General features: G+C 36.8%; 1 protein-coding gene across 20 annotated transcripts in view; it reads left to right on the plus strand.

Annotated features, from left to right (window-relative positions):
• The window catches only part of ADGRL2 (adhesion G protein-coupled receptor L2), a 176,487-nt gene that overhangs the window by 150,912 nt on the left and 8,706 nt on the right, over window positions 1-16,869 (plus strand). For 11 of the 20 annotated variants that reach the window (XM_058421843.1, XM_058421831.1, XM_058421833.1 and 8 more), the window contains exons 14-21: window positions 148-357; window positions 1,325-1,545; window positions 2,818-2,884; window positions 10,835-10,926; window positions 11,781-11,825; window positions 12,113-12,139; window positions 12,806-12,974; window positions 16,610-16,738. In XM_058421843.1, coding sequence (XP_058277826.1) covers window positions 148-357; window positions 1,325-1,545; window positions 2,818-2,884; window positions 10,835-10,926; window positions 11,781-11,825; window positions 12,113-12,139; window positions 12,806-12,974; window positions 16,610-16,738 — 960 coding nt within the window. The remainder of the gene's footprint in view (window positions 1-147; window positions 358-1,324; window positions 1,546-2,817; window positions 2,885-10,834; window positions 10,927-11,780; window positions 11,826-12,112; window positions 12,140-12,805; window positions 12,975-16,609; window positions 16,739-16,869) is intronic. The other 9 variants (XM_058421837.1, XM_058421838.1, XM_058421842.1 and 6 more) reach the window with 2 other exon arrangements.

Genomic DNA, 16,869 nt, shown 5'->3' on the forward strand with positions numbered 1-16,869 from the left:
AACTTACCTGAGACTGAGAAATTACTGAGTACATTTTGCCCATCTCATGTAATGAACAAGTAACTTTTCTGGATACCTGTGAAAATAGGTTTTTGTTTATGATCATAAAGAGTCATATTAATTTTCTCCATTCTTGGTTATTTCTAGTACAAAGATGGAGTGCACGAATTGCTCCTCACTGTCATCACCTGGGTGGGAATTGTCATCTCTCTTGTTTGCCTGGCCATCTGCATCTTCACATTCTGTTTTTTCCGTGGCCTGCAAAGTGATCGTAACACTATTCACAAGAACCTTTGTATCAACCTATTCATTGCTGAGTTCATTTTCCTAATAGGCATCGATAAGACAGAGTACAAGGTAAGTTTTCTCTCTGTGTACTGATCTTGTTCTATGAAATGACTGTTTGAAACGGATTTGAATTAAAATGTGACAACACTGACAAGTACTCAACACTCTAACACGGCAAGGCTGAAATAAAAGCTCAGCATGAAAATAAGATAGATATATTCATACACAGTATTTACATCCATCCAAAATATGCTTTTCATTTTCAGTTGAGAAACACTGACTATTAACGAAGCAGGTGGTTAGATTTTTGAAAGAGGAGATGAAATTGAATGTTGACTATTAGGAACATATATATGCTTTCTCTATATATTCAAATGTCTTAACAGATATTGACTACATTTTTAAATATATTAATACAAAGCCTTTTCTATATGTATACACATTTTTTACATGTCACATTTAAGCAGATATTTTGGTAGTAGTGGTAAAATTACCTCTGACATGATTCATTGGGCTTAAACTAATAATCTAGCATAGTTTCATCCACAATTTGGCCAATGGGGTGAGAATTCAGACCAATTTCTGTTACAACAGTATAACTTTCCATGTTAAAGCAGACAAAAATTGCGGGGCAGACAGTTCTTAATTTTAAATATGTAGTATCACATTATGCATAGAGAACCAACTGTTCATGCCTAGGATTATCTAAACTGTAAATCCTAAAACCATATCAGTTTCAAAATTAAAATTTGCTTATAAAATTAAGAAGCACACTCTGAAATTGATGACTGGGAGATGAGGGTGCAATTTCCTTATCCTCATTTACACTGTTTAGCTAATTTACTTTCTGTAGCTGCTGAGCACTTATTTGGGTTTTCAAATGTTCAGAGTATGTTTTGAGGTAGGGAAGATGCTCCTGAATTTGTGAAAGGTTTCTAATAGAACTATCTGCTGTTCTATTGCACACTGTTCAGTTGGAGAGGTAATGGTGTGAAGGTTTTGTGGTTTACATTTCCATCTCTCTCTTTCTTTGCAGATTGCATGTCCAGTTTTTGCAGGTCTCTTACACTTTTTCTTCCTGGCAGCCTTTGCCTGGATGTGTCTAGAAGGAGTGCAGCTTTATCTAATGTTAGTAGAAGTATTTGAAAGTGAATATTCTAGAAAGAAGTACTATTATGTTGCTGGCTACCTCTTCCCTGCTACAGTAGTTGGTGTCTCAGCAGCTATTGACTATAAGAGCTACGGAACAGAGAAAGCGTAAGTAATTGCAAGTGACCTGAGTGTTTTTCAAGTGAATAATTTTTTAAAGCCTATTAGCTGTCAGAGGGTCCCTGACAGACTAAAATACCATCTGAAAGCTTTATGGGTAAGAGAATGGCAATGCTGTGCACAAATTACAATCAAGTCTTTTGTAATTCTCTAGATTCAGGGGATTTGTGCTCTAGAGAGACCAATTCTAAATTATGGTCTTTCTTTTAGCACAAAAGATTGACCTGAAACAAATTGAAAAAATAAATAACTTTTTGTCCTCAGATGTATATTAAGCAAAATTTCTCAACTTAAAGTATCTGACAAGCCTAACCACCCAGTTGTAAGCTAATGCTTCATTAGGTCTCTTTGTTCAGCTGTCCCTCTAGCTAGCTCTCATCCTGAATTATGACAGTACAATATTCTAACCTATATGTTTTATTTTGATAATATTTTATCAAGCAAGTAGAGTGGGATTAAAATTAGCCACTGCCTTTTATTTACAAAAGTACAGATGTATATAGGAAGTGACAGAAGGTAGACAGAAAACATTTCTGAGGATTTGAGTTGCTGGAGGCATGAATTTGCCTTTCAGTAGTGTTTATTTTGTCCTTTGATGAAATTAGTTGCAGAATGGGAAGATTCTGTTGACTACAAGAAAGCTGCTTGATTTTGCTAGTGAGGAAAGACAAATAAGGGAATTCAGCAGGGAACTGGGCTGTATGAAAAGTGAATTGCTAAGTGAAGTTGGCCCTAATAGGTTTATACGTCACTTAGTCTGGTATCTTATGTACTCTTTCTCTACAGTTCAACTCCCAGATGGGGCATTTTATTTTTACCGTATTGTTATTCAGCAAAACATGGCATCTGAATGTTTTCTATCTCATATTCCTCAGGCGTGAGCACTTGACATATGATATAATTTTAAAAGCAGACTTTGAAGATCACGTGGGAAGCCTGCAAAAATTATTTACTGATGTGTCATTAGTCCACGAGAGCACCTGTCACCAAACCTTTTGACTGAAAGGAGAGCTTGTTTTGGTTTTGTTTCTCCTGATGTTATTTATTCCTGGTGACGTAGTTTCAGGTTCAATCGTGTTATTATACAGAGTTCATTAGAAGAGTTTCAGGTTAGGTATTGTCCATGGAATAAATGGTACTGTGCAATGTTCATCATTGTTTGCTGGCAAAGTGTTACCTTAAAAAGTATTTTTGCACTTTCCATTTATCGGACTGAGGTGCTAACGCAGTGAACTTTTCATTCTCTTTCTTCCATAATAGTTGCTGGCTACACGTAGATAATTATTTTATCTGGAGTTTCATTGGACCCGTTACCTTTATTATTCTGGTAAGAACTGTTTTTTCTGCTTTCTTTTTAGGTTGCCTAATAGCAGATAAAAAAGATTTTAAATCTCATTCAATGTCATCCTTATTCACAGGACATTCCATGAAAACACTTATAAACAATTTGGAAAGTGACTAATGGTTATATAAATATGTAGAAATCTTTAAAGAGTGCTGACCAAATGATTAATTGTCAAAGCTGTTGTGGCACTTCAGCATGGCCATTTTTTCCTAATGGCTTGAATTCAGAAGGTCATATTGACATGTGTAGTCATATGAAAGATCAATGAAGTACTAAACACAGAGATTTTTTAAAAGGAACCATTATTATTGCTTCCAATTGAGTCACTACTGTACACATTCTAGATTTAACTGCTAATTATCCAACATAATTATCTCAGAAGGATATTCTAATTCATTGGATAATTAAATAAATTTTATGTTCCATTACACTTGCACAGTATTTGTATGTGTATTTGCATATTCACGTTTTTCCATGCCTACTTCTGTGTGTATTTGTGTTACATGTAGTGCCTGTCAGACACGGAACATCCTTTGTTTTAGTATAAATAATGGGCTGTTATGTAACCAGTAGAAAGCCTGTGCACAGTGTTTGCTGAAGTCACTGTGTGCCTGCACCCATCTGTGCACCCACAGTGCCCCAGTGTCCCCTTAAGACAGAATGTTGCATTTCTACATCAATTACCAATTCTCTGAACACTTTCAGGTAAAAGGGGTGTAGCCACGTGTCACCCCAGGGAGAGAACTTCTCCCATTTATTGCAGACTAACAATACCAGCACTACACAGTGGAGGAATTTGTGAGCACAGTGAATGTAAGATGTGCATTTTGGCTGTCCTTGGTTTTCTCTACTAGCTCTGTATCTTTAAAGCCTGGCTTTTCTTGGGAAATACTGTAGAAGGCTGGCTGGGGATGTAGCCTGTGTACGTAGAGACCTTTTCTCAAAATTGCTGATAGTTTGAAGGGATGAATTAATTTGTTTTCAAGCTTTTGAAATCTTAAATAGCTGTATGTTTTCCTGCCCTTTCACAGTAGTAGAGTTGTGAAATGTTAACAGAATTTCTGTTCACTTGAATGTCCAAATTCAGGAATTGTATTTTTCCATATTCAGATACATTATTTTTTCAGTGCGAACGACATGCATCAGGCATAATTTTGAAATTTCTTTGACTTTTATAGATCTGTGTGCCAGACCTATTATTTCAGCGTTTTTGTACTTAGAGTACAAATTGGTACTTTGATTATGGAAATTTTTTACTAAAAAAATGCGCCTGGCCAGTGTTTTGGTTTACATTTACTCTGTTTATATCACAAACTATTTGAATCCTTGAGCAGTCACTTAAGAAAAGATAGTTGTGCAATGTAGAGGTTGTTAGAGTTCATTGGCATATTTTCAAAGACATGGGCATAGATGCCAAAATTTATGAGTGTATGACTTGAATAAGAAAAATTACAGTGTTTCTAAGGTATAGATCATAATAATTATAGAGAGTTTATTCTAAATAAATTCAACTTAAATCATATCTCAGAATGTTGGGGATTCTTTTTTTACTTAAATCTAGAATTGCAATTGAAAGTCTTAGAAAGATAGACTTAGTATGCTCAATATGATAGACAATATTTTTCAAAGTGAAGTTGTTTCATGCAGTTGTTGTAATTATTCTGGAAATTGTTCTGAGTTTCATGCTACAATAGTTAAGTCACCTCAAATCTGGCTGTGTGGTGATAATTTTGCTTTTTGTTTGTGGCTCCTTCCTTATTTTATTGTTACTGGGGGTATTTTGCTAAGTCACCTATATTTCTCTCCCTTCCTCTAAAATAACATTTCACATGGGAAGCCTTGGGCTTTGCTGACGGCTTTTTCACTTCCTCATAACCAGGTCAGAGTGAAAATAGAGGTGAAGGACATTTAATCATATTGACCATGTACAGACATAGTTCACTATTATTTACTGGCCATGACATTATTATCCTCCAGCAAATCATTTAGACTGAGACGCAAAAGGCTTTTGGGAGCAGTATTCCCAACTTGAAAAATATGAAACAGCAGGTAGCAATCACAGCACAGTTCCTGGGAGTAATTCTTCCCTGGCAATTGCTTTGCCCTCTAATCGTCCCAGCTGAGAAAGCAAGAGAAACCAGAGGAAGAAGTGTGAGAAGTGTAGTGCCTGAAAAATAATGTCACGTGCACTGTAACCAAAGAGCTATATTTGTACTGTAGCTTACTTAGTGTTGGTAGCATGTGAGAATTTTGCCTTGGTGAGCTTTTTAACATGTCGCTCAAATTGCTTCTATGTTTCTCTATTTAATAGTACTGTTCATAAACTTTTTTTTTTACAGTATTGCTTTCTATTTCAATTTATAGATTTTTTTTCTCTGAATTTATAAGCATTTCTGCTTATGTCTGTGCACATTTTTGCACAGAGTGAGAATGGGAAGGACGAGGGGGAAGTATGAAGTTCCTCACTACATCTTCTGAGGAACTTTTAACTTCACTATTTCTATAGCTTGTCATGCCTTTGGGCACAAGGGTTATTACATCTGTGAGAAAAGAGCATGTAAGTAATGAGCGGTGGGAAACCATTAGTATGCCTGAAATGGTTTAATGAAAGCTTGGATCATGATACGTCAGGAGCTGTTCTTATCATTTGGACAGCTCCATCTGCATCTTTAATAATTAATTCAGTTCAGTAAGAGTTCAGTGTGCACACTCATTTAGAAGCCTTCAGAGAGCACCTCTCTCGCTGCCAGTCCCAGGGAGAAATAGGCTTCTGCATGGCTAAGAGCAAAGATCTGGAGATACAAGAGCAGTTTTAGAGCTGCATTTGCCAGGTAACAAAAGCTCCAGGGAGTTCAAAAAGGGTCAGAACATGTGCAGTTCAGCTAGGTTACTTCAGAGTGGTGTTTCTGTTCCTCTGTCTTATCGTATCCATGTCAGCACTGCAGGCTGTGTGGAATGAATTTTAAGCTGCTAAGCTCAAGGTGGACGTGATTCCATTGAGCAGGTTCATGGCCATAGAACACACAGTGCACTTCCGTAATCTGTGCTCAAAAAAGCCTGAGCACTTGGACTGCTGTGTAGATCTGTACTCATTCATGTCCAAGGAACGCGTGGTGTCAGTTTAAATTGCAGTTTCTTCTCCCATCTCATAGACAGAGGCCATGTATTAGTCTACCAATGGTTGTCTAATTACTAAAAATTACTAAGATGCCCCATTTCATTAACACAGAATGTGTTAAATGTTTTCACCCAGGTTGAACTATTTCTTACCTAAGTTAGCGGATGTACAGATGTACACATAACTTAGCTCCACATGTGAAAATGGACTGTATTTGTAAACTTATTTTTATAAATAATACATGTTTATCTTTCTATAGTAGGCACTTGATAAATGGTATTTATCTATTAGTCATAGGCAAATTTATAATAATTTTTGAAAAATCTAGCTTTATTTTGCTACTAATTCATTGTACCTGCAGCTAATTCCAATTGATTAGTCATCTGTGCAGGTTAGTAGTCATCTGTGCAGGTTAGTACACCCATTTTTCAAAAAAGTTAATTTGAGCTGAATGCCCTCCCTCTCTCAAAATTACATAGATTTCAGGCACTAGAAAGACAAATTTCCTACTTATTCCTTCTTTCACATCCAGTGCCTTCTGATTTACAAATGAGACATGGCCATATATGTATTGCCTATGAAAGAAGCATCATCTTCCAGGGTGCTGTATTTGATTATTACCATAAAAATTCTTCATATTTTATATTTTAAAGTAGTAACTTGTTATTTTTTAATATATATCAATTTTCTTTTACTTTGTTCTATATAATTGCACTTGTCATATTAAGAGATGACAAGGAAGTAGTATACTAAAAGATACTCTAATTTTTTTTTTTTTTGACTTTACACAAAATTCTAAAATCAGGCTATAAATTAAGCTAGTTCTCTATCCAGTATGCCATCTCTCCCAGTAGACAGTTTTAGAAACTAGATTAGAATCAAGTATAAACATGAATTAAATACTATCAATCGAATTTTTGCTTACTATTACCAGCTAATGTTTTAAAAGATCTCGTAGCTCCACCTTCTGTAGCTGTGCGTTCTGTCACTCTTTGATATCATACATAGCAGAATTTTCAAATCCAAACCTGATGCCTGACCAGACTTTTAATTTCTTATTTTTAGCCTTAAAGACTGTTGGTCTGATTTGCAGACATGCAGCATGAAAGAGATTTTACAGACTTGATTAAGGGTATAATTTTAGGACTGTTTGAGATGTATACATTGTGCATCTGTGTGTGTTTCCTCGATGCATTTATATTTTTTATTAGCATTGAAGAAGTGGGGTACTGGTCAGCTGCAGATTTTGGCTCATCCGGGATGGATGCAGCCCAGTTGTCAGGATGAGGTCCAGCCAGTCACTAACTATTTATATTACATTAAGTGATGAGAGCACCACCATTGTCAGAGGATCACTTTTTTTCTCTTAGAAGATTGCTCTCAAAAGTCTCTCTTGCCATTCATGTGGGTCTTTGTATGACCTCAGAGTAGTACATGCTTGTGGTGAACGTTTTCTTAAAGAAAGGTGTCCTACTCAGACCATCTGTCAAGACTGGAAAACATCTACAAATTCAATTGCTTAGATCAGTAACAGTTCAGTCCTCACAGAAACAATTCAGGTGGAAACAAGCTTCAGGAGATCTGTGGTCAAACCTTCTTCTGAAAATAGCCTCATCTCTGAGCCAGACCACGTTACTCAGAGCTGAAAAAGCTCTGCTTGTGCAAGTGAATACAAAAGTCCTAACTGTGTTTTCTTCTCCCCCTCCTACATATTTCTCACCAAGAGAAGTAATTCAGCTATTCCTTATAAAAGCAATCATTTTCCAGTAAGTTCTCTTCCCTTACTGCTTAGTGTCTTTCGTGAGAAAAAATAACAAAACAAGGGCGGGATGCCCAAAAGTCTTTAACTCATGAGTTCTTCCAAAACAAACAATTTCTAGATGAAAAACGGTTAGAGAGCCAAAAGCAAATCTACAGAAAGGTTTAGTTACAGTATCTGTAAGCAAGCAAAATAGGGTTTTTATAATGATACAATGTGTAACAGAGATGCCAGCATGTTTGAGTAAGTGGCAAACCATGGTCTTTTGACTGCTGAAACTGAAAACTATGCAATATTTCACAGTGATGGAGAAACAAGTATCATATGCTCAGTTGTCATAGTTACTTTGTCTTCAAAGTACAGTATTTTTCCTTTTTTCTTGGAAGGATTTTTTCAGCTGCTGTGATATGGCGTTATTATTTCTGTGGGCTGGTTTTGTGGGTCTGTACCTAAATTAAAATTAAAATGTCACTTAAGAAACTGCCTTGTGCAGTTGTTCCCTGGTGTAACAAAGACATATACCCAGACAGAGCTGACTACCTACATAAAACCTGTTTAATACAACGGAGCTTGGCTCAAGCTCTGGGGTAAAGCTGTGTCTGCTCACATGTCACCAAAGGAAATTCACTATGTGAATGCAATTTCTTACTTCTTGTGTGGCAAACCAGCACTTAAGTTGTACAAAGAATCAGAGGATAAAACAATCTTGTTTCATAAGGCAGTCATTTATGGGCTAAGACGTATCTGTGAGTTCTTATCCAAGAATGATAATGCCAGTACAATACAGGATACTCCAGGGTAGCTATTTAGGCAAGGATTATCTTCCAGCTGTGCTGTAAATACTGTTCTGAACTGGATCGTGCACTCCTGGATGTGTAGGTTGCAGCCAAAGTTGATGTACGTGTCAGGATTGACACAGGGCATGTGTTTCAGCTCTTAATCTGTTTGTTTTCACAAAAAGCAAATTGAGGTTGCATTTTTCAAGCAGGCTGAAGAAGTTCATGTTATGTCAGCTACCAAACTGTGCCAGAAACTTTTTCAAATAGCAAAAAATAAAATCTGGGTGCAAAGACATGGAACTGAGGGTCAGGTCAGTTGCAGAGCCCTTGTCCTGTCTGGTGCAAAGGCCAGGGACGGAAGCAACTTGTTTTCTCATCCAATGAAGTTATGCCATACAGTGGAAACCTAGACGAGGAAGAGATCACAATGATATAATGAAATAGGTTTTCTCATCTGGTTAGTGATTTCCTGTAAGAATCATAAACGATAATCACAAGATCATGAATTATTGACACTTCTATTACATTTTGCAGCAATGGAAATATGCTTAACCTACACCATGTACATACATCAGCTTAAAGGTTAAGTATTTTCAGCCAGTTCTTGAAACACAAGCAGAAATCAATCATAAAAGCTTATTTTCCTTATTTGTATCACAAACACCTTTTTCTATTAATCTCAACATACCGTTGTAAAAGTGTTATTCTTTGCATGATAAGATTAAAAGTTGCCAGACACTTTTCTTGTGTTGAGAACTGCATTATAGTTCATGCTGTCCATCCTGATTTTGAGACAGCAGCAGGAGTGATAATGATTGCCCGTAGGAGTAGGAATTATTTCTATAATATGTGTTCTTATTAACTCTGATCAGAGTCTTCAAAATACTCATCTTTTTAGGATTAAGACCAGCTCTTTATTAGGGTTTCAGTGACATTTCTGACCATTGAGTCACAGTTGCAGGAACACATCTGTAATGAACTGGTATCCCCTATGTTACAAAAATAATGAAGATTTTGAAGCTGTCTCAAGCCAAAGGCTACCCAAATTGAGAGACTGGGTATAATCATGCTACATCAGTAGCCAGCTGCATATATATATATATATATATATATATATATATATATATATATATATATATATATGGAAGATTATTAGAATGGGGCTCTCTATCTAATGTACATGTTATAAGGATGTACAAACATATGCTCCCATCTTCTCTTAGCTTTTGGTCCAGCTGCTTTGTGTGGACCATTATAGCAGCAGACAAGGATGTGTCTTGCTGAAAGGACATGGCTGTTACTGGTTTCAAAGATACTGACTTTTCTGTGTGATAGAGGACAGCACAAACTAATCACTGAAATTAATTGGATACCACTTTTTACCCTGTATTTTGTAGGCATCCTTGTATTTTGCTTGCCTGTGCTTTTCACAGGCTTTGAAGTCAATAGGAGAAAGGCACCCATTAACTTTGATACCTGTGATTCTGTTTCACAATAAGAGAATGATAAAAAATTTCCTTCAGTGCCTTCCCTGGTGTTACCTATATGAATGACACAACAAGAGTAAGACGCCACAGTCCTTCAAGTGGGACGCACAATCTCGCTTCAACAGAATCCAGACTACAAAGGGAAAGAGGGCAGCAGGAGGGTGCACCACAAGCATATATCGATGGCACTGTTAAGTTTGATGCATTTGCTACATCTTTGTGTTTCTTTTTCTTTCTTTCCTCTCTTTTCTTCTTTTTCCAGTTACATTTAAGGTCTTTTCAAGACCCCAGTAGGATTGTGAGAACAAAAAGGAATTAAAAAAAAAAAAAGAAAAAAAAAAAAAAAGGAGAAACCAGCAGAGGTGAAAAACATTTCAAATCAGATGTGGTGATAAAGACAAGTAGTACAGCCCAGTAAAGGGGTGATCGTAGTCCTCAGAGAGTGAGATAGAGAACAGGGCCAGAGGTGACAGGTTAAGGTGAGCAGGTGACGAGCAAAACATGCTGGAGGGCAGAGCAAGACTGGCAATGGCAAGTGTTGGACACGAGTTGTATATGGTGGTTCATGATGATGTGGTGCTTTTCGGAAATTAAGTGAAACAAGGACTTCTAATATTTTTATCCTCTCATTCTTATTTGCAATCATAGTTTGCAGACCATCTGATATAGTTACCAATTTTCACTACTTGCTTGGAAATAAACTACAGGGTTTTTGTTTAGCCTGTAACATCATCATTATTCACCTTATTACTTGAAGTAGTTTAATTTCATTCTTATCTGTTTTGACAGCTGAATCTTATCTTCCTGGTGATCACATTGTGCAAAATGGTGAAGCACTCAAACACTTTGAAACCAGACTCTAGCAGGTTGGAAAACATTAAGTAAGTGCTTTGTGTTCAAGTATGAGAACTATGATTATTTTCTGATTGCTGAACTGATTGAAAGCTACTCTCCATTAGGAGCACATGCCATTGTCTCCCAGCAACTGCAGATGTCAATTAGAAGCAAACAGAGCCAATCCTGCTTTCGTCACATTGTTGCTGTAATGTCACAAACGCCGGTCAAAATTAGATCATTTCAGCCTGGAACTAGTGCCAAGAAACTGTTTCACGGAAATGCCACAGCACTGTAGTAATTTCATTTGCATTTAAAATGCAGTTCAAAAATGATGTTCCTGTTTGCATGGCTGATATGATTATATTAAGTTTGTTTAGTTAAATGACTTTTTGATTTAGGGATTCTGAGCTGTTTCTACTAGTAATCCTGTTCTCCCAAGAGAATTGACTCTATTATTATTGTTACCTTGAAGATTATCTGCTGTTTTCATGCTAATTTAACAAATGTTTACTTTATCATGGTGTTCTACTGTAGTATCCCTTTTGCAGAGTAATATAAGTTTTATATAACTAACAAGGCTTTGGCAGCTTTCGCTTCTTTAGACAGCTTTTTACTGTATTGTGTATAGCCTTACGTTGTATTCAAGGTTTTTGTTACCAGCACTGAAGGGATGATGCAGCTTTCTAACACTGAGGGTTGGATGTGAAAGGGTCTTACAGATCTGCTTTGAACATTGGAAATGGCAAAGGGAGACTCAGTAAGGATAACATTGTGAACTAGATGTTCTAGCTAGGTCAGTATCAGCTTCATTGCATGTTGCATGATGAGAGAGAGAGCTAATCTTTAGCATCTCTCTCTTTTCTTCCTTTTCCTCTTTCTGTCTTCTCATCCACACCAGTAATTACCGTGTTTGTGATGGCTACTATAATACGGACTTACCTGGGTAAGATAGAACCCTACATTAACAAACTTCTAGCATGATTTTTAACTTTACAAACTCGGTCATATTGTGGATTTCCCTTAATTTTAATTAACTATTTTTGAGATACCTGATTTGCTAAGGACTTTTAAACTATTATATGCCTTTATAATTTTAAATTGCTTGCCTCTGCATTTTGAATTTCCTAGTTTTGACTAATTTTTATAGACAATTAAAAATGCTTTTATTAATTTCTGTTTCAATTCTGTCTAATAATTTTGTTTCTCTTTTCTGCTTATAATGCTTTCTAGCTATGAAGATAATAAGCCATTTATCAAGTAAGATCATTAGTTAGATGTGGAATTCACTGACTAAATTCCCTTTCCCTTTCATTCTGTGCTGTTCACTGCAATTCCTTTTCCTTAACCTATTCATGATGGAATCTTTTTTAGATTGTTCTGTAAAGCAATATCCATATTTTTGTTGCATTTCAGCAGGGTTTCTTCATGCGGAAGTTACATCCTCTAGCTTCAGTGTAGCTGAGTTTATCGAAGCATTAATGATTTGGGCTCTAGGCTTTTAATCTGCTGTTTAACCTTTGTGCATTTGTGTTACCTTATTTGGTGTCATATGGCAGCACCACTGTTTAAAATCTATGGTGTGATTAGTGGCTAAGCCAGATTTATCAATCTCTTCTCTAAAAGCAGATAAAGCAATGGAGTAGCTGGGGCTTGTGCTATACTTCTGCATTTCAAGATAGTTTTGACATCCTATGTTGCTCTTGAGAAAGACAAAGGTTATATCTACTCTTGCTGTTTTCACTGGAGTCTAAGAGTACTGAATGGAATTGTTCTTTCTTTAATAGATAAAGGTTAAACCCAAGGAATTTTTACATTTGAATGTGAAACTAGTAAAAGTCAACTGCAGGAACTGAAATGTTAATATTGGATTTGGCGAAGTACATTCTCATAAGTAATGTTACTAAAATTAATTTTCTTTTGCAGATCCTGGGTCCTGGGTGCATTTGCTCTCCTGTGTCTCCTTGGCCTAACATGGTCATTTGGTCTGCTGTTTATAAATGAGGGGACCGTTGTGATGACATATCTCTTCACAGTATTCAATGCTTTCCAAGGAATGTTTATTTTCATCTTTCATTGTGCCCTTCAAAAGAAAGTAAGTTACCAAAACCACAGATGAATGTTCCCTAACTCCTTAGAAATGCCACATATAATTCTTAAGAAAATATAGAAAAATTAGCAATTCGAAGAACTTTGAATTAGTTTGAGGAGGGGCTAGAATTCCAATGCAGTTCTTGCTGTGTGTGCTAGTGGGAGTCATGTAACTGCTCTGTGACCCAGACAGGTTTAACATGGATGCACCATTTCCAACCTGGGCTTGAAAAGTTTTGAAGTTTTGTGAAGAAAATGTAGAAGTTTGACACTGGTGATGTGGTAGACATTAGCCTGGACTTACAGCCAAAAGTCTTTAATGTTCACATGAAACAAGTCCTGCCTCTGCCGCAGTGCTGCAAACAAAGGATCGGTTACAATATCAGCCCATATCAGGCTGGAAATGCTCTCCTTTTCCTAGATCAAGGCAGAACACCTCTCCTGAGATCCCATTAAGCTGCCACATAAAGCTGTGGGTGATAGGCAGGGATTGTACTATGTGTGCTCATTCATTACAAATTTACGTGGGATGTAAAAATTAATCTTATTATGAACTTTGACACACTTTATAAAAAAGTAGCCATTAATGCTAGACAGCTGCTAACAGGAACAGTTTTCTGGAGATGGAAAAGATGCCAGCATTAATACTTCTTTTCCAAGTGTTTGCCTCCCCCAGAAATCCTAATAGCTTTGTGCTCTTCACTGGAGCCTCCCTCAGGAGTGGGATGAGCTAAATTAGTTCTGCTCCCCTTCGCTGGATGAAAGCAGAAGGGTCTGGAAGGAGCAGGTCTACTGGAAGGAGAGAGGGACAAAGAGAGACAAAGAGAAAACTTGAAGGGGAGAGAGGAGCAAGCAGGAGAGAAGGAAAAAAAAGTGAAGGATGCAGCTCTGTGGGACCCTTTTTGGGTTTCCTGCATCTCTTCTCTTCCCCAGGGGGTGGAGATTGCTTCCAAGGATGCTTTGGAGGTGCTTTAATGAAGAATGCATTAAAAAAGCTGACAGCCTTTGTTAGAAGGCAGGACAAATGAAAGTAATGAGAGTTGAGAGGGAGAGTGAACATCAAAAAAAATCCCACCCAAACAAATTTAACATGAAATGGAGTATGTCCTACATTTGGAAATATCCAATCTGCAATATTTAGATTCTAAATACTTTTACCAATTTTAGGCTGGAGACCTAGTAATTATTAACTCCCATTATAATTAGCTCACCAGAGACATATTTAACTGATATTTATAAGATGGTTTGATACCATTGGGTAAAGTTGTTGTGTAAATACAAAAATCCTATGCTCATGTTCTCAACTGTACCAGCTCTAACATTACCAGCATCTCTAACTTTGGTGTAGACAGTGGTATTCAGAAGTGTTTTAGGAAAAGATCTTGTATACAGATACTACCCAGATGAACATGACACTCCACTCATTTGGAGAGAACAAAAGCACACTTAAGAGAGAAGACTGAGCCTAGGAGAAGAAGATAGGGAAGAAAATGCAAACATTCTCAAAATGCAAATAATTTCTAGGTTAGGGTTTCATATAATGTTTCCCTTTTCCCTATTTGTATTGGACTTGAAAATCAGAAACAGATTCCTTTTTTATTTCTTTTTACAGCTGTGCATTGTTTTTATATAAAGTGGAGTCAGCAAAAAGCAATATTAAAATACCAGTCAAGTGTGAAAAAACATAACCTAGAGCAATGAGATTTATACCTGAGAGAATGTTAAAGCTGCTATTTAAGATTTTTAAGTGTCACTGCCTTTGACTGCATATAGTCCTATCCTCTGTCTGCATAGCTAATGTAGTCTTTTTATTCTGTTATTACTACTTGGTCACTAAATTGAACAGAGAAATAGAAATGTGGAAGTGAAAACTATTATGTTTCCAGTTCTGACAAGATGATAGTGCTGTTGCTTCCATCAGTTTCCAACAAGCTATAATTTAGAAATAATGACAGTGGAATGGGTAGTCCTGACAGATAATGTACATTTCACTGCAATACAGGCATTAGGCAAAACCAGCCCTTGAGAGTGGTATTTGGGTAAAAATACAGTTTTGATTGCTATTGTTTCTACTGTGTAGTGGTTTAGAACATTTAATATCCATTAGTGTTCAGGGATGTATTTTCTTAGGTGTTATACCGTCTAGTGATGATGTATATAGACCTATGTTTTCCAGGGTTAAAAATTATAATTCTAAGTTGTTTTATTTCCGTTTTCATTTTTTTACATGTCTTTTGTACTGATATGGATAGGGGTTGACTTAAAATATGTACCATACACTTGTATAAAAAGCTGAGTTATTGTGCCTAGCTCGAAGTTAAAGCATAAATTATTCAACTTTTCTTCATCCTTGTGATTTATAGAAACATCACAGTATGTATTCTGTGGGTAAAACTCCTGTAGAAAACAGCACATTACATATGTAAATCCACACTATTAATTTTTTTGCATTTTCTCTGCTTTTTGCATACACCTTTCTCTCTTATATATTGAGAGGTCAGGCAGAATTTCCAGATTAGCTGAAATCCCTCTTTTCACAGAAACTCATGTCTCATTGATGCAGAAGAGACATTTAAGTTTTCATGTAACCTGGTGGAAGATTTATGAATTTAGGCTTACACATCTGTACAAATTCTATTCACTGTGTCCTTTCAATGATGCAGTCTGGATGCCAAGACATGCACGCTCTCTTCTGTTATCCAAAAATAGTAGTCAGTGAAGCAGTCATGGAATATGAGGGAATTAACTGCTCTGTAAAATGATCCTGTTTACTTTTATGGCAATTCTTATCACACATAACAAAACTGAAATTTCCAGTAGGTCACTGGAAACACAAGGTGAATAAATGCAGCCCAAATACTGAAATCATTAATTAGTTTTGCTGTTCTGTCAGAAAAAAAAATCATAAACGTACTCAAATTTGTAGATTCAACAAAGACAGGAATTAGAATTCTATGTTTGGATCCTAAAAGTGCAAGCACTTAATTCCCAGCTTTTATGGTTCAAAAAGTGACTCTGGAACACTGACAAGTGGCTCCAGCAGCATAGCTGGGGCTGTGCCTGGAGGGGGGTAGTGGTGTTTGTGAGCTGTGTTCAGTGTCAGGTAGGTGTGGTCATCTGAAGTAGTGGCTGGATGAGTTACATGGGGATGAAAATGCCTTTACAGGCATTGCAAGTTTTGCACTCTCTATTGGAAATTGTCACATAAGGGGCAGTACTGAGCAGTGCTCAAGCCCTTCTTGCCTGCTAGGATGGAAAGACAGGCTTTCTGTGCTTCCTGCACCAAAAGCTCTTATAACAACCACTGTTTTCAGCCAGCATTCAATTCAGGTAAACCTAAATATATTAATCTGCAATGTGAAAATGAAATAAAAACAATTCTATAACTAATTTAGTAATGATTATTCAGAGACATCTCTAAGAAGTGTGTGTATACTTTGGAAATAATTGGTTCAAAACTCCTGGGTACTGCCACTGAGTAGGGACAAATATCTGGTTCTGGTAACAGCTGGCAATTCGACAGATGAGAATTATCTATTTGCTTGGAGAGCGAGTAGTTTCAACGCAAGGTTCATGTGTTTCTGCCACCAGCAGATATTTAAAACTATTCGTGTGCTAAGCAATGTTTTTCCCCCATAGGTACGTAAGGAATATGGGAAATGCTTCCGACATTCCTACTGCTGTGGAGGGCTTCCAACAGAGAGTCCCCACAGTTCAGTGAAGGCATCAACAACGAGAACTAGCGCTCGCTATTCCTCTGGCACTCAGGTAACAAAGATTTTGACAGCACCTGTTAATTAACTTATTTATGAAAAGCCCACTGAGATGACTTCCAATCAGAAAGACTAATTGTCTTCTCATTATTGTCACTTAGATGGTAAATATATACTTCTGCATAG

This window comes from Hirundo rustica, chromosome 9 (genome assembly GCF_015227805.2).
Source record: "Hirundo rustica isolate bHirRus1 chromosome 9, bHirRus1.pri.v3, whole genome shotgun sequence".
Taxonomy (NCBI): Eukaryota; Metazoa; Chordata; class Aves; order Passeriformes; family Hirundinidae; genus Hirundo; species Hirundo rustica.